Here is a 22,848-nt window from a genome sequence, read left to right as displayed (position 1 = left end):
AATCTTTTACCGGTCAATGATCGAGATGACCAAATAGTTCAAAATCAAGTTAAAATATGGTTTAACTTAGAGGTTTCAAAAAGCTCGCGGCTCTCTCGAAACTCGCCCGAAAAAAACTCGAAAAAAGCTTGCTCGAAAAAAGCTCGATCTAAATTCAAGCCGAGCCGAGCTGGCTCGTTTTGCAATCGAGTCGAGCTCGAGCCTGGGGTGGCTCGGCTCGCGGCTCGACTAGTAGGTTGGTTAATGAAAGAGAGGATATGAATTGCTTTTTTTTATAAACTGAACATATAATATAATCATAAAAAGAGGGTTTGGTGATTTGTTTATGAACTAATTTGAAATGTATTGTTATTTTTGTTTATGTTGCAGATGGTGGGCTAGTAGCTCAAAGATGATGGCAAGAACTCGAGAAGTGCAAGATTTTGAAGGAAAGTTCAAAATATTATTTTGGTGTTTTGTGTATTGTTTAACACGATTTATTTTGAACTAGAACGTGGTTATTTCCCTTTTTTTAAGTATGTTATGGGTTTGTTAGTTAATTATCTCGAAACGATTATCCAGTTAAACGATTGTTGGCTTTTAAGTTTGTTTTTTTCTTTTTTAAGCTTGAATAATTATGTTAGCTGTTAGCTCGTCGAGCCACGAGCTGGCTCGAGAGCTTTTCGAGTCGAGCACGAGCTCATTTTTACAGCTCGATGAATGAAATCGACCCGAGCCGAGCTGGCTCGAGTTATGTTCGAGTCGAGCTTGAGCAGGGCATGGCTCGGCTCGGCTCGTTTACAACCCTAGTTTAACTGGCTCGGAACCTTGGATTCTATTTGACTTCAAACGCAACGTGGCATCTACCTCTAAGATTATATGTAGTGAAGAGCTACAAAATAAAGGGATTTTCGACATGTGGTGTCACGCCAACAAATGTGCGATTTTCATTTTAGTGGTGTTGTCGCCTTTGTCGCCCCCTTTTTAATTTTTTTTTATTTTCAGCATATACACCGGCGACAAATCTATGTCCCCCCTCCCCATTTTATCGCCCCACATATCGCCGGGGGTGGGGGGTGGTTTTGTAGCTTGATATACGTCTATTTATACATCTCGAATCCCGTGTAAAGTTGTGTTTTCTTAATGTTTTAAGTTCGAGTTTTGTTTATCTTTTATTAATTTAGGTTTTGAGTCAAGTTTTATATATTTATCGTGTTTTAACTCTTTTGGTGTCTTGCATGTTTTACTTAATTCTTTCTATCTTTTCATGCGAAGTTTAAGTAAGTTTTGATCGTTAATGATTACATGATTGTTCCACTTAGCGTTTCGATTTGTTTTCATGTAGATGGTGATTTGTAAGTCAAGAAAAAGAAGGTCTAGAAGGTTCTAAACGTTACTTGGAGTTCAAGAAAGGGATCTAACATGATTAAATAATAAATAAAGCAAAAAACGAAAATTCCCTTTTTAGGGCGCCGCCGCACGCGAAGGAAGGGGTCGCGGGGCGCCTAGGCCTTCTGGGCTGCCAAATTTTGAAAGTCAAGCCCAGCTCGTTTAATATATAAACATCTTTATAAACCTAACTGTGGGGAGAGTTTTGGGCAGCCGAAATTGAGAGGGTTTCCAAGGGCTTGAAGGTTATTTGGAGCTAGGAATCAAGGAGGATCATTAAGCTTTCATCCAAGTGTTCAAGGATCGATTAAGACGGGTTCTCTCGTTCTTTATCTTTGTTCTTGTTCATTATCTTTCATGATGTTTCCTTTTGTTCTTTGGTTTAGTTATTTGATTATGATTATGCTAGGCTAGACTTCATGTCTACCTAGGTTTGATGAACATGTTTAAGACTTGATTCTTGCTTTGGACAATTGTTTGATTATGGTTTTGTTAATTTAATAGTAAAAGACTTGGTTTTGTTTTCATGATGCGTATAAATAATTATTATCTTGATTGATTGTTAACTATTGCTTCACATAGATCTTTTATCTTTTGATTGTGTTCTTTAGATTTAGGGTTTATGTTTAATCTTTACTTGGTGTTTTGATTATTATGGTTGAATAGGCCTATTAGATCATAGAAGTTTGTTGATTGTTGATTAAGATTTTGAATGCTTTGCTAAATTCCAATAGCTGTAAAGTGAGGAATTGTTCATGTGTCTTGGTCAATTGCATGCTAGGATAGATAATGACAATATTCTTGCTTATTGTGTTGATCCATGTTCATGATGTCATGTTAGCTTATCAAGTTATCTAGGGTTTAGTGTTTCGTAAGATTGCTTGCTTTAGATACTATTAATTAACCCTATTTGATAACTTTGCGGAAATCAATTCAACTGATTGCTTAATAATCTAATAATTGTTCCTTGGGATTTCATTTGATTCAGTCAAGGGTCCTTTAGGGTTTGTTAGATGAATACGTTTAGAAATTAGTTTCCATAATCATGTTATTTGTCCATTGCTTGATGATTGTTGATGCATGAGATTCTTACCTAGGTAGATTCCTTCTTTGATTGGTTTCGATCTTGTGTTTAGTTGCTTATTTCTCGTTTGCTTGCTTATTTATTTTCCTAGTTTAATATTAGTTTAAAAACCCCCCCTCAAAACATTAATAATAATTAGTTGTGTCGTAAGTCGAGTCTAATTAGTTAATTTACGTAATTTATAGAGTCTTGTGGGTTCAATATTCCAGACTTACTTAGCTTTAGTACAATTGATCGGTACACTTGCCGGTGTTTTGCTTAGTTGAGTCTTAAGTCTAGTTTTTTATTACTTGTTTAATTTAGTTAATATTTATTGACTGTTTTTAGCACATCAAGTTTTTTTGGCGCCGTTGCCGGGGACTCTTGGCGATTCGTTATTAGTTTTGATTGGACTTATCTGCTACATCCGTGCTATTTGTTTTATTTTTGTTTGAGTCATAGGAGTCTAATTTAAGTTTTAGTTTATTTTTAGGTATTCGAGTCTACTCACTTGGTCTTTTGCGTTTTCAGGTTTATGCCACATCTTCGTTCGCAAGGACCACCGCTGGATAATCTTGGATCTTCTCCGTTGAAGACCGAGGCTAGTTTGTCAGTAGAGAAACCACCATCAGAACCCGCATCTACACCAAAGTCGTCACCGCACAGTTCACCACCAGAAAGTCCTAGAGTCCAACCACAAGTTCAAATGGCCAACAATAGGACAATTGCTGCTCAAGCCTTCGATGGCTTAACCGGAAACCAGTCATGCATCGTCGTTCCCGCGATCGAAAATCCCAACTCGTGGCAGATTCCGTCATACGTCATGAACAACATCGTCCAAACTAATCAATTTCATGGGAACGATGACGAGGATGCACCAGCTCACATTAACCGACTTTACCGCGTTTTGTAAACATTTAAATTACAAGGTGCTACTGAAGATGCTATTTTCTTACATCTGTTTCTGTTTTCACTTGCAGGTAAAGCAGCTACTTGGCTTGACACGTAGCCACCTGGCACGTTCACCACTTGGGAAGCACTGCGTTCGGCATTTATCAAGAGATACTTCCCACCTGCTAAAGCGGCTATTCTTCGCGATCAGATTCACTCGTTTCACATGGAGCCGGGGAAGCAATATTGTCATGCTTGGGAGCGTTTTCAGAGCTTGCTGTCTCGATGCTCACAGAATGGCCTCACACCATGGGCTCTCGTGGAGAAATTTTACAATGGGTTGAACTACGAAACCCAAGTTCTGTTCGACACGGCCGCGAGAGGAAGTTTACTGGCGAGGAAAAACGTCACCGAGTGTAACGAGATGTTTGAGAGCTTCGCTCAATCGGACCTTGCAAAAGTGCCACATCGCGGGAATTCCACTCCCATTAGCAGTACATCCTCATCCGCTCGAGGTGTACACCAGGTTAATCTGGATACTAGTGTGGTTGCTGCTTTGGAATCACTAACTCGAAAGGTTAAGGAGCTGAAGGCCAAGGTGGACACGTGTGAGTTTTGTAGAGGTGGACATGGTACATTGGAGTGCCCCGTGATGAATCAATAAGTCGATTTTGTTGCTGGTCTGTACAGGTTTCCCAACAATTATAACAACAACAGTCAGAATTGGAACACCTACAAGAACCCGAATCAGAATAATTCCAACTGGCGTCAGTCAGGCGCACCACCCGCTTTCAAAATTCTTATGCTCCAACACAAGGTCGGTATTTTAATGATAATAATACCAATAATACTAATGTTCAAAATAATGTGCAGGATTCGAATGGTGGAATTGGCCGTTTGGAAGAGATGATGAAGCAAATTCTAGAGAGAGATCAAGTTACACAGAAAAAGTTTGCCGAGCACGATTTGCTTTTAAAGAATCAACAATCTTCTATTCTCGATATTCAAAGAACTGTTGGTGATATTGCTCGTCGTTTAGAAGAAAGGCCCCATGTCAGTTTTCGGGTATTCCTCAAACTAATCCGGCTGCTCAATTGAAAGCCATCTCCACTCGTAGTGGTAGGGTTTTCGGTCCGGAGGTAGTTAGTAGAGAAGTTGAGAAAGATGGGGAAGATGAGTTGATAGATGAAGAGATAGAAATGGAGGCTCCTAGTAAGTCACAAAGTACAACACCAATTATTGAGCCACTAGTTGAAAAGAAGCCGGTTGGAGTTCGGCCACCACCACACATCATTAACCCTGCCTAAGATTTAAACTTTCATTGTCATTTACAATAAAACAATAAAATGTTGCTTTTTGTGTAAATCCAACTCTTCGCACTACATTTTTTGGTGTGACACATTACCTATTATATGCACTCTCTTATTATTCCCTCTTTCACAATTGATTATTTCATTTACTTTGTGGTTTATTCCCACGTCGAAAGATGAATATTTGATGGTGATCTCCCTTCATATGACGAAGCTAATGACGATTTGTTTTGCATAATTGTTCAATTGATTCCAAGCAAATTGGTTAAAACCAACTTAAACAAAGAAACAAAGGTTGCGACCAACAACAAAAATAACTATCATCATCAATTGTAATGAGGATTGGAATCAAAGTACCACTTTATCAGTAACCAAAATTGTAGTTTTAGGTATAACTTTGGGTTATTAAATCTTATTCATACGTATTCCTAGATTTAGTGTTGTTTTGTATGTAAATTTCTAATCATAGATTGCATGTTTGGTTGGGACCACATATTCTATTTCTTTAAAAAAAATCGTATTGAACCTCTCTTAAAGAGCTGTAATGCATTACTAGATTTAAACAATCCTGACTCTCACTTGTTGCTCAGGAACACTATCAATAAACGAAATGTTTACTCCCAATTTTCAACTTATTTTCTTCTACTACCCCAAACTAAAGGGACCCTAACTTTGTCATTATATTGCTTACGTGATATTATTTTTAATAATAAAATAAATAAAAAAAGTGGGTTGCACGCCATCACTTCAACATAAAAAATAATTAAAAAAAAACCCACCTTAACCTCACATTACCACCCTCTTTCTTTATTCGCCAAAGTGAAAAGGCCCCTTTGTGACTGGAAATTTTGTCAGCCATCCGTTGTGGTTAAAGTCTTAAAAAAGGAGCCCCGTTGATGAAAAAAAACAAAAGCGTTTGATTATTTCATTTGGTACTTGGTTTGGTTGGGATAGCACGTAATAAACCATACAGATAGATTTATCACGTGATTGTGAAATCCTACTGGCAACAAGTGGGTCAAATACTTAAATCACAAAATAAGGGGGAGAGGTTCATTGTGATGGTATTTCCATCACTTTGATTAGTCAATGGTATGGTGTCACCTTATCTCAACCAAATCCATCACTAGTGATGAAATTTAATGGAGGTGGTGGTATGATGGTTTAGTGTGATGGTTTTTTTTTTAAATTATACAAAAAATAAAACAAGGTTAAATAAAGTGTTTTACAATATTGCATTTAAATAAAATATCTAAAAAACAATAAAAAGTTACATTAAACAATCTACTCCTCCCAAATCCGGAAATTCCAAACCTAAAGAACCTACAAATTCAACTATATCATATCTCAACTGATGGTGATAATCTTCATCCCGCAAGTCTAATTCCACATTTTCAGGAACGGAAACTTGAGTAGGAGGACCCGACACTCAATATGGAGAAATTGCATGTCCGTCTTCTTTTATTAGCATATTGTGCAATATGATGCACGCATATACTATGCTATAGATCATGGTTTTTTAATTGCACGACCAATCTGGAGAAATTGCACGCCCTACAAGTTCTTTATATAACAATGGGAACCATTCAAGAATGTCATCGTCCGAAGATGAAGAGCTATCGGTGTCTAGCGGCAACAAGTTGCTCGGAAATTCCATATTTTTTTTGTTTTAAAGTGGTGAAAGAAATAGGTTTTTGTAATAGAGGATTGAGAGTGTTTTGAGTGGGATTTGATTTTGAGTTGGATTGAAATGATAGGTTATTTATATTGTTTTAAAAAATTAATTTTTTTATAACATTCCAACGGTCACAACCAACCCCCCAACCCCACCCACAAACGGTAACTTCTCAATCTTCCAAGCGTGATCACCACCACGCTAATAAGCTAATCACGCGTGATTGGGGGGACCGGCGACAGTGTTCCACTCTCCACCACGCTTGGTGGAACCCCTATCACGCACCACCCCGTCCCTCCTAATTATAATATTGAAACTGAAAATTGTTGGGTCAAAATCCAACTTCCATAAGTCAGTCTCTCTTGTGGATATTTTCATTTGGAACCTTCCTCCAGACGTCGACTGGCTGGCTGGTGACCAACTGGCATAATATTAATATTAATAACAATAATATTTGATTTTTCTTCCCAAATTTCTTATTATTCAATTTCTTTCCATTCGGTGATCATCGTCTTTCATCTCTCAATTCCATAATAAATGGAGAGCTTAATAATACCCACATGGCAGCTTTCGTTCTTGTGTGGGATTTTAACATGGATTGCAGTCTCTTCCATGCTCCATCTCAACCGGTTTATTAGATCACTAACCCAACCATGGGTTTCAAGCTATGTGACCTCCGGTAACCCCGTTATTATTCAAATCCAGGTATGCCCACCAACTGTTCGACCATTTCTCTACAACAAATAAAATTTCTTGGTTTTTGTAATCACCCATGTGATTCATATTATAACCTTTTTTTTTAATTTGTGCAGAAATACCAGCATAAGCTATTGGATGCATTCTTTATTGGGTTATCTTCGGTTGTTTCTGTTCCGTTCTATACCGGCTTTCTTCCTTTGTTATTCTGGGTATATTATCTTCTTCTTTGCATAGTGTAAAATATACTTTACGTTCCAAAAAAGTATATTGAATTTGAATATTCTTATTCTGGGTATATATTTCCTTTGTTATTCTTATTCTGGGTATATATTTCCTTTGTTATTCTGAGTACGATGATGATGATGTTCCAAAAAAGACATTTTTTTAAAGTGATGAATAATGAATTTGATTAATAATAATAAATTGATGGTTTTGTGTTGTAGAGTGGACATGGGAAATTGGCTAGGCAAATGACTTTTTTGATGGCGTTTTGTGATTATATGGGAAACTGTATAAAGGTATAGCGTCGAGTTTGTTATTAGTTGCATTGTTTGTGAATGCTATCTAGGGTTATATTTGATTGTTTATATATATTTGCTATGTTTGTTATGTTTCTAGGATGTGGTGTCGGCTCCTAGACCGAACTCACCACTTGTGAGGAGACTAACAGTCACTAAAGACGAGAAAGAAAATGCAATGGAATACGGGTTTCCTTCTTCACATACTCTTAATACAGTCTGCTTATCAGGGTATGTATAATGCACTATGCTCTTGCTTGATGATAATATGTGAAAATCGTGTATCGACTTACTTGTATACGATCAACGTTCCTCGGGTACGAGTGTGCTATATCACCGATGGTTTTCCGGGATACGAGTTCTTCCACCTACAAAACGAACAGCACCGTGAGCTTACCCCTCAGAAAGGGACAGAGGGGTCCTCTTTGGGGTAACCCTCCGGTGTGAGAATCAGGTATTGTAGGAGAAGATAATCAAGATGTGAAAATGAGTAAAGGACTTAGGGGGTGTTTGGTAGAGGGATTTGATTGGGGAGAAATGGAATTAGAAATATTTCTTTTGTTTGTTTTCCACTTTTCATTTCTATTTCTCTTTCTATTTCTCTAAAACTAGAGAATTCCATTTCTCTTTAAAACAAAGAGAAATCCATTTCTCAGCAGCCTCCTCATAGCATGTCACCACCCCATCTCCGGCCGCCACCCCCGTCTCCGGCCGCCACCTCGTCTCCAAGTCTGCAACCACCACCCCGTCTCCGCCGTTCACAGTGGTGAACACAGAGATGGTAACCGGTTGTAGGTTGCAGGTGGTACGGGTGAACGGAGATTAGGGTTTCAAGTGGTGGTTCGTGGTAGGTTAGGGTTTTCAGATGGTCGGGTGATTGTGGTCGCAGGTGGGTGACAGTGGTGGTGGAAATCGGCGGTGGTCGCAGGTGGCTTCTGATTATCATCATCATCATCGCCACCACAACCACCACCACAAAATCTCCAAAGAGGCAGTGATGACAGATCTGAGCCTCCTTTTTCTATATCTTATGTTCCAAAAATTTGAATCTTTTTAATTTCTTGTGTACCGTGGTTGAAGAAGGGGATTTGGTGGCGGCAGCCGGTGGTGGTGGGCTGTGGTTGAAGAAAGGGCTGTGGTGGTGGTGCTGGTGGTGTGGGGCTGTGGTGGTGGGGCTGGTGGTGGTGGGGCTGTGGTGGTGGTGCTGGTGGTGGTGGGGCTGCGGTGGTGAGTGGTGTCAGGTTGGGTGGAGGTGGGGTTGGGTATGGTAGAGTTCTCTGTTTATTTTCTCGTGTACCAAACAAGAGAAATGATTCTCATTCTCCATACCAATTCTCTTTCTCTACAATTCCATTTCCATTTCTATTTTCTCTCCTTTTCCATTCTCTGTACCAAACACCCCCTTAGAGTATATTTTCTTGCCTGCCTCCAACTGTGGAGGTGGTGTGGTATTTATAGTATTAGGGTTTCCAATGATTGGGCTCAGACCCAATTAGGGCCTTTTTGGCCTCCTCCTATTGCTTCGCGCCACGTGTACTTAGGACACCTGGTGCTTTTTCATTGATTATTCTCTGACCAAGGTATTTCACCTGACCCATGTGCCATCACGTGGTGGCACATGGGCTTTGCTGAGTTGTCCACCCTTCATTGGCAGCTGTCAACATCAGCACATTCTTTATTCCTTAAAAGATACCTTCTGGAAGGTTGCCTGATGAGTACAATCATGGTTGTCCTTATCCTGATTTGGATTAGACTATTGTCTCATTTGTTGTGTGTCGCTTACGCGCGACCTTTATGCGCCTATCCCGGGGATGCGCAAGGTCTTCTCTTTATTCTCACAGATGTTTCATGCGCTTGCGCGTATGTGATATGCGCCACGCGCAGATGTTTCATGCGCTTGCGCATAGGTTTTGGCTTTGTGTCTTCATGACATCCTGATTTCAAGCCTCTTGTCTATATCTTGTGGGTTGACCCGCCCCGCTCGATGTTAAGGCGGGTGCATACCCCTTCAAGCCCCCCAGTCTAATGTGTGTCTTGTCTCGCGCGAGCGAGGTAAGATAGATATTAGACTTAATAGTTTGCTTTTTCAATAGGGCTTATTTTTTCTTTTTCTTTTCTTGTACGCGCGTTGCGCGAAATTCCATCCCTTTGGTTAAAACGAATCGTCAATGCACGTGGTTGGTTGGTGTTGACATGCATCAGAGATAGAGACGTTATGTGTCAGACCTTTCGTGTGCTCGAGGTGCTACAGTGGCCTTTCACGTCTCCATATGCAGTGTCAGGAACACGTGTCGCGCTTATGTTGGCCTACGCCTGCGAGTGGGGGCGCGTGAGCGTAGATCTGATTATTACTTGTTTCTCTTTCTCTCCCCTGGGCCTATAAAACCAAACCTTTTGAACGGTTTTTTCTTCATCTTCACTGTCATTTCAGAGCTTTTGCTTATCATTTACAATCTGATTAAGAGCTTTCGTCTTCGTCCCTGAATTCCGTGCTTAAAGTAACCATATTGTTCGATTCGCAATTGTATGTCTGATAACCCAGACACCACAATTTCCCCTAGTAAAGGCCGTGTAAAATCAGTGGTTATGTCTACTTTGAAGAAAACCGGCAAGGGTATTCGGGTTGCCGAGGCTTCGTCGGAGGAGGGGGGAAAGAATAAAACGGCGAAAAGATGGGACGAGATCCCCTGCAAGTTGAAACAGCCTGAGCTTGATAGTCTCATTGCTTCTCAGGGTTTTCTCCCTGAGTATGGTTGTCTGCTCCCGGCAGCCGGGTAGACGGCTGCGGATCCTCCTGCCGGCTATATCTCTCTATATTCTCATTTTCTTACTCACTGTAACCTTCGTCTTCCGATGACAAGGTTTATAGGTGCGCTCCTTCAATTTTATGGGATTCACATATCCCAAGTTCACCCTTTTGGGTTGGTGCGCATGACTCATTTTGAGTTTATGTGCAAAGCTCAGCGCGAAGAGCCTACTCCTCGCCGCTTTCAATATTTCTATAAACCAAAGGTTCAAGATTCTTGGTTTTCGTTTACTCCGCGCAGTCAGAAGGTTAAATGCTCTACTGTCACTTTTAAGAGCCTTCATGACTGGACTGAGAAGTTTTTCTACGTCAAAGCTGGTGTTATTCCAATCCACATGACTGTGCGCGCGAGCACTTCTGCGCCCGCGGATGACAATATCCTTAAGAACCCAACGGGCACATGGGTTAAAAAATTAACTGCTGAACCATCCCCCGCCAAGAATATTTGCGAGGAAGCGTTGGTGGGGGTTGGTATGAGCAAGAGGTGGACTGACATCGAGACTGAGCCTGTCATCCATGTTGATGGCTTAGGTGGGTTGTTTGTTCATTGCATTAATTTTGCGCGAGTATAAATCGTTTTGTTGATATCACTTGTCTTGTTTTATGCAGAAAGCAAGGAATACATCCACGCCGCCTATGACGAGCATACAGAAGGTGGCTCTGTCGCCCTGAACGCTGGGGAAGTTGCTTTCCCTGATCGCTTCGATGATATGTTCATCCCTGTCGACTTAGAGTTTTGCTTTGACAGCGATGCGCCTGGTAAGCCCTTGTATTTGTGTTTAGGCCCTTAGAATACCAAATTTGGTTTTAACATTTCTGTTGCGCGCATTGTAGATGCGCTCGCTAATTATGAGTTGGAGCCTGTGGAAGAGGAAGGGGAGGAGGCAGAAGCTGAAGCGCAAAAACTCAAGCGTAAGGCTAAAGGCAAGACTAGCGCAGGGGCCAGTAAAAAACAAAAAAAAGATGATGCCTCTATTGCCCAGAATCTTCCTCCTACTCAAGTGAAGGGACTTGAGAAAACCAAGGGTTTTACTTCCAAGTTTTCCTCGTCTTCTTTGCCTCAAGGTGTGGGCAGTCCTCCAGTCCACACGAGGTATGGTGCTGCCACCTCATCTCTGCGCGCGGCGGACAAGGGAAGCGGTGCTGCGCCTGCTGTTTCGTCTTCTCCAACAGGTATACTTTGTTTATATTTTGTTGTTTTATGAGCGTGATTTCGATAGAGTTATTAATGAAGCTTTGTTCACTCAAATGTTTGTAGAGCCGGCAACGTTGGTGGCTCAACCTCAGGCGCAGCAAGGTGCCAAGGCTATGCCGAAGGTTGTTTTGAAGTCCTCTGTTTTGCCCTCAAAAGGGGGGAAATTGGACTTCATGGCGATGCTTAATTCGCGGATTGCGGTGCGCCAAGGTATTTATTGCGCTTTGATATTCTGATTTTTTCCTTTAGTTCAAGTCATGAATCATTTCTCCTTGTTGGTTTTTTCATAGGAATTATAGCTGGCACACAAGCTGCTGGTGGCACTGCTAGCGCTGGCGCCGTTAGTTCTGCTCCTGCTCCAACAAGTACTGAATCTCCCCTTATTGGGATCACTAAGGAGCAGGAGACTATATTTCGCGCTACTCTAACAGCGTCACGACCTCCCTCACCTCCTTCTGCGCGCAGCCCTACTCGTGAGACTATTTTTGATTCTTCCAAGTCGCAGGAGAAGAGACCTGTTATAGAGGATGATGAGGAGGTTGATTTTGAAAATTCTGATGGTGGCCGCGTAAGCCCTACAGCGCCACGCGATTTCGTGGCGCAGCCTTCTTCTCATGGGGCGGGCAGGAGCTCATCAGCTGGCTCTAATCTTCCTGCCGGTTCTCCTCAGGTATAAGTTTATTTTGCTCCGCTGTGCAGACTTCCAAGTTAGTGTTTAGATAACTAAAACGTTTCTTTGTGTTGCTTTGTGTTTGTAGGGAGCCGATCACATATACCGCCCGAGCTGGAGTATCACTGAAGAAAGCTCATTCCAATCCTTGGGCGTATGTGAAGACTTTTGGGCTCACTTTGTTCCTCCAGCTGAAAGGAGGTTTCAAGAGGACCGCGCTCGCGTGGATTTGCTTAATGACCACCTTTTTGCTGGGTCTGCGTTTTTTGCTGCCTCCCAAGAGCTTCGCAATGATTATATAAAGGTACGTGATGCCCTTGTGGAGGCCAAGCAAGAGGCTAAGATTTCTGCTTGGAATCTTTCTGATGCCCGAGAGAAAGCTGAGAAACTCCAAGCAGAATTTAGCGAGAACCGGGCAAGTTCCAACGCTGCTTTTGTGAAACGCGGGCTTGAGCTGCAAGCTGCGCGGGAGAAACTGCAAGTGGCAGAGGCAGATGCGGCAAAGCACGCGCGTCAAGCGCGTGACCTGGAGTTGGCAGTGGAGGCGCGTGACCAAACTATTGCGCAGGTTAATATTGAAAAATCTTTGTTGGAAAGTGAGGTTGCGCGCCTGAAAGAAGAGCTTGTTGCTGCGCAAGCAGAGAAGAAAGAGGCCTTGGCGGCGGCGGCGTCCGAAAAGGAAGAGCTGAAGCAAGCCAAAGAAACTGTTGTGTTGTTAAACTCTCAGATTCCTGCTTTTGAGGCGTCTGTCTCTTCTCTTGCGCATGATCGTCATTGGCTGATTTCACAGGGTGTGACTCGTTGCGCTTCTGCCATGAAATATTCAGACGAGTTCCAGACCCTTGTGATGGACTGTAATGCGGCGTCGCGCTTGGTGGGTCGGGCTGAGGGGTTTAAGGATGGTTATGAATATGGCATGCTAAAGAAGAATCCATCCGACTACCCTTATCAGCTCGACGCTGTCTGCGCTGACATGGCTGAGGTGGGGGAGAAGTACTTGAATACTCCAATTCCCATCCTTGAGCAGGTATTTTAACCTTAATGAGTTTACTTGACTTATTTTCATAATCTTTTGTACTTATACGTTCCTTGTGACTTGCAGATAGCCGCGCTTGCTGACCAGCCCGATCTTGGCGCTTTAAAGAAATTACTTGATGAATGTGAAGGGATTGGTGGCAATGATGATGGCGCGGGCAACGCTACCTCTGCCAGCGGCTCTGGCGTGGCCAAAGGACCTACTCCTGACGCTATCATGACAGAAGACGACTATATTCAAGACGAACAACTTGATTATGGTACGTTTGGAGATGACGAGGAGCGGATTGCGCCAGATGCTGAGGGAGGAAATAATGATGAGGAGGATGAAGAGACTGATATTGACATAGAGACTTAAAAAGCCCTTCTTGTTTTTTTTTTTTTTTTTATTTGTGTTTGTAGTTTTTACCTCATCATTTGTAAATTTGTAAACTTCTATGTTTCGGAATGAAATTTTGTTTTTCCCTTATTCGCATCTTGCGCATTCCCAATTCATATCTTTATATTGCATGTGTGTGCTTGTTGAATATAAGGTATGCTTACACATTGAAACTTGAACAATGTTGTAAGGAAATTATTTTTACTTAATCCTTAACAGTTGTCATATTTCAAGTTTTTTTTTTTTGCGATATTCTGAATATGCTGACACGTGCCTTGGCATTTCATTATTCCTCTTTTGCGCGACGTTATCGTGCATTTATTATAGGGAATTATGAATGAGTTTTTTAGCCTTTACGTGTCAGTATGTGTTACTCTGCTTATATCCATTATAATCTCATGCGCGGCCCCGACCTGAGACCTTAACAACTATGCTTTGGCATGTGCTTTGCCTTAGTTGTGCTTAGGTATTTTTATGGTCCAGCTGCGCAATACGTAGGATGGATGCTATGAGTAATTTGAGCTAAGGCTCATATTATTGGGCTAAGGCCCTGACGTTTTAGAGTTAAAACTCGTTAACGCGTCTGAGCTTGAAGCTCGCGCATGTATGTTTTACTTCGTTTTATTTTTAGTTTGATGTCAATACAATGTTGTCATATTGCTCAAAATTAATAAAGGGAAGTGTGAAACATGTATGCAAAAGGTAATAGAACGCATATAGGGCGCATCGTTATTTATAATGGCTTAAAATGCCTTGATTACAAACTTGACAACTTTTACATGAAACATTTTCTAAGTTGTGCTGCGTTCCATGTGCCGGGATCTTCTTTCCATTTAAATCTTTTAAAGCGTATGCGCCTTTTCCCAATTCTTCCAAGACTTGATAAGGTCCCTCCCAGTTGGGAGACATCTTTCCCGGGGGTATTGCGCGACTAGCTTCATTGTTCCGAAGGACAAAATCATTCTTCTTGAAGTGGCATTCTTTCACGCGCTGATTGTAGTATTTTTCTAGCTTTTTCTTGTATTTGGCTTCACTGATGATAGCCGCCTCTCTGCGTCCCTCAAGCAAATTGAGATCCAACCTCCTTTCTTGCTCGTTATCCATCTTACTCATCATGAGCACTCTATAGGATGGGCATCCAATCTCTGCCGGAATCATAGCCTCCGTTCCATAGGTTAGGCTGAACGGGGACTCGCCATTGCTGGTTTTGCTTAATGTCCTGTGCGCCCACAGGACATTAGGTAACTCCTCGACCCATGCATGGGACTCTCCCTCCAACCTTTTCTTCATCCCATTCAGCAAGCTTTGGTTCGCGCGTTCCACTTGACCATTCCCTTGAGGGTGGTATACTGAAGTGAAGACCTGATTGATGTGCAATTCCTTGAACCAACTGGATATCTTCCTGTCAGTGAATTGTTTGCCATTGTCGCTCACGATTTCCATGGGCAGGCCAAAACGGCATACGATGTGGCTCCAAATAAATTGCTTCATTGCCTCGGCTGTAATTTTTGCCAGTGGCTTGGCTTCAACCCATTTTGTGAAATAGTCTACTGGCACTACCAAAAACTTTACTCGCCCTGGCGCTTGTGGTAAGGGACCCACAATATCGATTGCCCACTTGTGGAAAGGCCATACAGAGGTCACCGGAATCAAGTTGTTCTTTGGCCGCATGGTATTTGGCGCATAGCTCTGACACGCTTTGCATTTTTGGATCTCTTTTAATGCGTCCAAGTACATGCCTGGCCAATAGTAACCTGCGTTCATTGCCTTGGCGACCACCATGCGCGGGCCAGCATGTATTCCACAGATTCCTTCGTGTATCTCTCTGATCACATAGCTTGCTTCCTCAGCGTCTAGGCATTTCATGAGTGGTCCAAGATAAGAGCGTCGATATAACGTACCATCGAGCATTTCGTAGTTCTGCGACTTGTGTCTTATCTTCCTCGCCTGTGCGCGATCGTCTGGTAGCTTTCCCTCCTTCAAGAATTCCATTATTGGAGTTATCCATGATGAAGGTGTTGTATGAATTACAAGAACAGACTTCGCTCCCACTGACGGGTTGCTCATTACTTCCACCCTGACATCTTTGCCAAAATGATCGAAGCTGGTTGATGCCATCTTGCTTAGCGCGTCGGCAGACTTATTTTCACTGCGCGGAATGTGTATGATTCTGAAAAAGTCAAATTGTTCGGTGAGTTTCTTCGCCTGCTCTAGATACAGAGGTATGGTGTTCTCCTTGGCATCATAAAGGCCATTGACTTGTGCTGCTACCAGGTATGAATCTACATGAGCCTCTAGCTTTTTAACTCCGAACTTGTGCGCGATGCGCAAACCAGCCAGCAGGGCTTCATACTCAGCTTCATTGTTGGTGCTCTTGAAATCCAACCTGATTGCATAAGTATACTCATGATTTTCTGGATCCACCAGTTTGAGGCCTGCGCCGGACCCTTCGTTGTTTGAAGCTCCATCAGTGAATAATCTCCAAATGTTTTCTTCATTATTGGCTTGCGGAGGGTCTACTTCGCGCTGAGCCTCTTCGACTTTTCCTTCAGGGATTTCTGCGATGAAATCAGCTAAGACTTGTCCCTTGATTGCTGGACGAGGCTTATAGGTGATCGTGTGCTCCCCTAATTCCAGCGCCCATTTTGTCAGCCTTCCTGAGAGCGCGGGACGTCGCAAGACTTGCTGGATGTTGTAATCAGTCAGGACTTCAATAGGATGACCATTGAAATATATGTGAAGCTTTCGCGACGCATGCGTTAGTGATAGAACTAACTTTTCTATGATGGTGTAGCGCGTCTCAGGATCTGTCAGCACCCGACTTACATAATAAATTGGTGTTTGGATTCCCTTGCGATCCACCAATAATATTGCGCCAATGGCGCGCTCTCCTGCTGACAGGTAAAACGTTAAAGTTTCACCAGGTAGTGGAGCTGTGAGCGCAGGTAGATTTATCAGACATTCTTTTATCTCACTGAAAGCTTGCTCGGCCTCAGGCGTCCACTTGAATTGGCTTTTCTTTAAGCAATTTCTCAGTGTGTTAATGAATGGGGTAGATTTGCTTGCATGGTTTGCTAAGAACCTGTTAATTGATACCAATCTACCATTCAACTTTTGAACTTCCTTCATGGTGGATGGTGAGGGCATGCCGAGGATAGCCTCCACCTTCTCTGGGTTCACCTTGAAACCATCCTTGGTGACCATTACACCGAGAAATTTCCCTTCTTCAACACCGAATGTGCATTTGCTCGGGTTGAGCTTCATGTTTACTTCCTTTAGGCGCCGAAGGGTTTCTTCGATGTCTTTGAGCATTTGTTTTTCCTCCCTGCTTTTAATCACCAAATCATCCATGTAGACTTCTAAGTTTTTTCCAATCTGCTCGTTGAAAATTGCATCCATGAGTCTTTGGTAAGTGGCTCCTGCATTCTTCAAACCAAAGGGCATTTTTGTGTAACAGAAAACACCCTTGTCAGTTCTGAAAGCAGTCTTGTCTTCATCCTGTGGTGCCATTTGAATTTGGTGATAGCCCTTATAGGCATCCAGGAAACATTTGAGCTTAAACGGCACCACAGAGTCCACCTTTATGTCAATGTTTGGGAGGGGGTAACAATCTTTTGGACACGCCTTGTTGAGGTCCTTGAAATCAATGCACATTATCCATGACCCATTGCTCTTCTTTACCATCACAGGATTGGCTACCCATGTTTGATATCGTATTGGGCGAATGATATTCGCGCGCAGTAGATCTTCTACTTGCTTATTCATGGCCTTTGTCTTTTCGTCTCCCATGACTCTTTTCTTTTGAGCAATTGGCTCCACGGACTTGAATGTGTTGAGAGAGTTCTGCGCCAGGTCTCGCGGAACCCCAGTCATATCAGAATGTTGCCACGCGAAGACTGACATATATGTTGTGAGCAATCTTTTCATTCTCACTCTCGTGTCATCTGATATCGTAGCTCCGATTGTGATTGTTTGTTCTGGGAATTTTGGGTTGAGAATCCATTCCTCTGGCGCGTTGTTTGCCACTGGAAGCTTCATTCTCCCCTCTCGAGGTATACTTATTACTGCGCATAAGTGATCTCGGTACACAAATTTTACTCCCGTTGGTGTTGGGAACCCCAACACGCCATGCGCTGGTGACGGTATGGCGTTGAATTGGGCAATCGTTCCTCTGCCCAAGATCATACTATGGCATGAAGTGGTGGGCAAGACCAGGAAGTTGACAATTTCAGCTCGCTTGTGCTTCTCATCCCCCATAGTTAGTTCGAATTGTATCTGACCCAGGGGGTGAATAATTTCGTTTGAGACACCCGAGATTGGTGCACTCACAACTTCAAGCCTTGCTTGGTCTTCTGGATCCAACTTCCTGAAACATTGCTCATACATGATGTCTGACTCACTACCGGTGTCCACCAGGACTCTTGACACCTCATAATGAGCGATGTGTGCTGTGATGACTAGAGGACTGCTGATAGACGGGCCTCCTCTGATTCTTGGAAAGATTACTTGTTGCTCGCGCCAATCCCCTTGGATTTGCGCGCTTCTCTTCCTCGATCTTTGCCCTTGCCTTCTTCCTTCGGCTACACAGATTCTTTTGAATTTTTTACTGGCTGAGGCTCCGTCTGGTTGTTCGTTCTCTGGTCTTGGATTTTTTACCAGGTGAGCCAACTTGCCTGATTTCACATCTTTTTCGATTGCATCCTTCAAATGATGGCATGCATCAGTGTTGTGCCCTGTGGATTTGTGAAACTCACAATATTTGCCACTGTTCGGTGGTCCCTTATGGAGTAATGGCCTGGGGTTTTTAAACTGGACATTCTCTGTGCTTAACACTTGCGAAGGCGTTTTGGTGATGGGAGTCCATATTCTTGGTAGAGGTCTGTTAGGCTCTCTGCCGCCTTCCTTCTTGTCACCTTCTCCACGATTAAGAATGTCTTTTTGGGGTTGGGGTGAACTTTGTTGCGCTTGCTTTTCTGTAGGAGAATAATTGGTTTGTTGCAACCTGGACCATACGGAGTTTTGTTTGCGCCTCTTTTCATTGTTGCGTGGTGCTTCTGTTTGGTGCCCTTTATCTCTTGCTCTGTCTTGGGCAATTTGTTTTTCATTTGGCGCGAAGACTCGCGATGCTTCCATAAGCTTAGCCCAAGTGGTTGGCATGCCTTCTCTGCTCACGAGAGCTCTGCGGAGTTGATCACTGCGCGCACCTTGTATAAAGGCCACGCGCAAGAGTTGTTCAGTGATGCCTCCAATTGCAAGAGATTCCTGATTGAAACGAGTTATGTAGTCTTCAATGGTTTCATCATTCCTGCGTACGCAGTGCATGATGTCATCGGGGTCGCGCGTGTGTCTGCGCTGCTGTACAAAGTGAGCCTGGAACTTTTCCAATAGCTCTTCGAACCCATCGATTTGTCCTGTCGGCAAGCTTTCGAACCAGACACGCGCTGCGCCCGTGAGGCAGCGAGCAAACATGTGACACCATGTTGGCATCGTCCAGCTTTCTAAGTTTCCCGTGTTATAAAAACCTTGTAAGAAATCATCTGGATCTGTTGTACCATCGTACTTGCCTAAACCACTTGGCATCTTGGTTTTGTGTTGAATGGGAGCCTTCGCGATGCGCTCAGCGAATTTTGAATGTTTTACCAAGATGGCTGGCCTATATGGTGTGGTTACGTCCACTTGCTCTTTCGCTTGGGGGTTGTATGGTGTGTATAAATCCATATCAGCTTTGGCTCCAGGTGCTATGTGCATGTCTGCGCGAAGCTGTGAACCTCCTGCATGAGTATCTCGCGTCTTCTTCATGCTGTGCACCTCTTCCTCATCACTAATATCAGCTTGTTCGGTGTGAACAGAATGACCGTCTTCCAGCGCGCGCGTCTTTTTTGTTGTTCCCTGAATGATTTGTTTATCAAATGCGAGCCTTTGTGTTAAATCGGCTAACTTTTTGTGTTTTACCAACTCATTGTATTTGTCCATTAAACGCCGTTGTTCGTTTATGAGCCATTCTTTAGGGTCATTGGTTTCAACTTCCGGGCCCATTGGTCCTTTTTGTTTTGTACCAGTCAGATTTTGGAACGTGAGATCGTCTGGGGGAGTTTCAGTTTGACTATGAGGTGTTGTGTTGAAGGGATGGTTACTGGTGGTGCGCGCAGTGTCACGCGGCGCCATCAGAACCTGATGTCCTTCATTAACATCCTCAAGCTCATTATCCTCCAGAACTTGATCATTGTTTCGAACACCGGAAACCATGGTGAAGAAAAAATTGATGAAATAGTAGTTTTGTTACCGTTGTAACAGGTGATGGCGCCAATGAAGAAGCGTGTATCGACTTACTTGTATACGATCAACGTTCCTCGGGTACGAGTGTGCTATATCACCGATGGTTTTCCGGTATACGAGTTCTTCCACCTACAAAACGAACAGCACCGTGAGCTTACCCCTCAGAAAGGGACAGAGGGGTCCTCTTTGGGGTAACCCTCCGGTGTGAGAATCAGGTATTGTAGGAGAAGATAATCAAGATGTGAAAATGAGTAAAGGACTTAGAGTATATTTTCTTGCCTGCCTCCAACTGTGGAGGTGGTGTGGTATTTATAGTATTAGGGTTTTCAATGATTGGGGTCAGACCCAATTAGGGCCTTTTTGGCCTCCTCCTATTGCTTCGCGCCACGTGTACTTAGGACACCTGGTGCTTTTTCATTGATTATTCTCTGACCAAGGTATTTCACCTGACCCATGTGCCATCACGTGGTAGCACATGGGCTTTGCTGAGTTATCCACCCTTCATTGGCAGCTGTCAACATCAGCACATTCTTTATTCCTTAAAATATACCTTCTGGAAGGTTGCCTGATGAGTACAATCATGGTTGTCCTTATCCTGATTTGGATTAGACTATTGTCTCATTTGTTGTGTCTCGCTTACGCGCGGCCTTTATGCGCCTATCCCGGGGATGCGCAAGGTCTTCTCTTTATTCTCACAGATGTTTCATGCGCTTGCGCGTATGTGATATGCGCCACGCGCAGATGTTTCATGGCTTGCGCATAGGTTTTCATGACATCCTGATTTCAAGCCTCTTGTCTATATCTTGTGGGTTGACCCGCCCCGCTCGATGTTAAGGCGGGTGCATACCCCTTCAATATGCTAAATGAAATCATGGTTTTATATTTGTGTTTTCTTGGATATTCAGGTACCTCTTGCATTATGTCCTATCGTACAATGAAAACTCAGATGCATCTTTTCAACTAGCTGCATTTGCATGTGTTTGCTTGTTTGTAGGCCTTATTGGATCGGGTATGTTTCAATCTTCATCATATTCAGTATTCACCTCTTTAGATCCATATTTGATCAACATACAAGTAACTGACCCCCCCCCTCCTTTTTTCAGGACGGACATATCTTGGCATGCACAGTGTGATTGATATCATCGGTGGTCTTGTGATTGGATTAACAATACTTAAATTTTGGCTATGTGTTCATGAACATGTTGACAGCTTTGTAATATCGGACCAAAATGGTATGATTTCTTGACTTTTTGTACTTAGTTTAATACTTTAATCTATGCTTCAAATTCCTGTTACAAATTAATATTCAAGCATGTGAAATTGCTTTAGTAGCTAAAAGTGTTAATGCTTAGTTCTTACGTGTTTTGCAGTTACATTCTTTTGTGTTGCACTAAGCTTCCTTTTGCTATTTGCATACCCTGCACCCGAGCTTCCAACTCCAAGTTTTGAGTTTCACACTGCATTCATCGGCGTCGCTTTGGGAATCGTAAGGCTGTCTATAACTCTTTTAAATGCTAGAAAAATAAATAGATTTGTAACGTGTGTCACAAATCCTATGTGGCGTGACTTAATGCTTTATGAGGAACGTGTCATACTATTAATACATAAAAAATAACTGGTCTACATGTGATCCAGGTGACCGGGGTACAACAAACATATGATCACTTCCACCATGAACACGTGGCACGCGTGTTCACACCTGAGCTCCCGATTGCTGCATTTGGTGGTAGGATCCTAGTTGGCATTCCCACCATATTATTGGTCAAATTCTGTAGCAAGGCTCTAGCAAAATGGATTCTACCCATTACAGCTAATGCATTAGGGATCTCTATAAGGTCTTCAGGCTATGTCCCGGCTTTGATCGATACTTCAATAGTCAAAGAGTCAAACAAAGTCAAACAATCAAATGGGCATCTCCAGAAACTCTTGTTTTTAAGTAATCAGGAGTCGTTTGATGTGGATACGGGTATAAGGTTGGTTCAATATGCTGGCCTTGCTTGGTCTGTGGTGGATCTTGTCCCTTCAATCTTTTCTCAACTCAACCTGTGATTTGTAGATGACCATCCTTGTTTCTAGGACATATTTTTAAACAGACGAAGATGCCGCAGGAAGGCATATTTGTCAATTTAAAGTTTTGGTTAAAATTTGGTATGGAATGGGGTTTTTGATTACCAAACATGTATTGTTTTATGGACTAGTAGTAGTTGATATCTAGACATAGTATGACAGTAATGTATATGGTTGTATGATTACATGTAAAGTTATAAAAATGTTGAATGGCTTGGAATATTAGCCTTACTTTGGTTTGTGGGACACTCGTCAAGTTCTACGATGCAATGACCATTTTTCTTACTTGGACCGGTTCCGAGGACACTCTTCATCCACCATGGAAATTCCCGGCTTCCACCAACCATATTGATATTCCTGACGTTTACAAACTAATATGAACACAATCCCTCCCTTGGGTTAGTCTGTTATCCGTTTGTAACTAACATGAACCATTGTCACTCTTATTTATACAAGTCTTGGTTTCATCAGCAACATTGTTATAAAATTCGAATAAGGTTTGTATGTCTTGTAGGTTCTAATTAAATTGTGTAGCACTATACAAAATGTGATGTAATATGTACTAATCAACAAGTATATACACTTCATCCAAATGTTGACATATTTATATACATATTTGCGCTTTTAGTTTAGGGTAAAGTGTTTTTTTTGTCAACGAGGTTTGGTTAATTACGCAACTTTATTACAATTTTTTTTCCAGTTGAACCGTTGAGGTTTTCGAATCTTGCCATTTTCGTTCATTTCAATAACCCCGTTAATTTTTTAACGTTAAGTTAAGGACATTTATGTCCTTTTACATATTTAGATGAATTGACAATTTTGGTCGAACCTAAGCGACGATTTTGTATGATAAATATTTCAATTTTAACCATCTTAATATATTTTATTAACAATAT

The 22,848-nt window shown here is 42.3% G+C and overlaps 1 protein-coding gene and 1 long non-coding RNA gene across 2 annotated transcripts; one reads left to right on the top strand and one right to left on the bottom strand.

The window, feature by feature from the left end:
• The first annotated feature begins 6,746 nt into the window (after positions 1-6,746).
• Positions 6,747-22,648, top strand: LOC143561660 (lipid phosphate phosphatase delta-like). The gene is made up of 8 exons (XM_077049675.1): positions 6,747-7,012; positions 7,120-7,215; positions 7,450-7,524; positions 7,625-7,755; positions 20,791-20,894; positions 20,989-21,117; positions 21,256-21,371; positions 21,521-22,648. The coding sequence occupies exons 1-8, from the start codon at positions 6,845-6,847 to the stop codon at positions 21,932-21,934; spliced, it is 1,233 nt and encodes a 410-aa protein (XP_076905790.1). The 5' UTR covers positions 6,747-6,844; the 3' UTR covers positions 21,935-22,648.
• Positions 7,613-20,854, bottom strand: LOC143561661 (uncharacterized). The gene is made up of 2 exons (XR_013140351.1): positions 20,733-20,854; positions 7,613-7,776 (listed from the first exon to the last, which is right to left on the bottom strand). It is a non-coding gene; the product is annotated as an uncharacterized LOC143561661 (long non-coding RNA).
• Positions 22,649-22,848: the final 200 nt, after the last annotated feature.

This window comes from Bidens hawaiensis, unplaced genomic scaffold (assembly GCF_021521415.1).
Source record: "Bidens hawaiensis isolate Kalapana, Puna unplaced genomic scaffold, B.hawaiensis_p1.1 tig00020767_1, whole genome shotgun sequence".
NCBI classification, from domain to species: domain Eukaryota; kingdom Viridiplantae; phylum Streptophyta; class Magnoliopsida; order Asterales; family Asteraceae; genus Bidens; species Bidens hawaiensis.
This window is presented reverse-complemented; position numbering and strand designations above follow the sequence as displayed.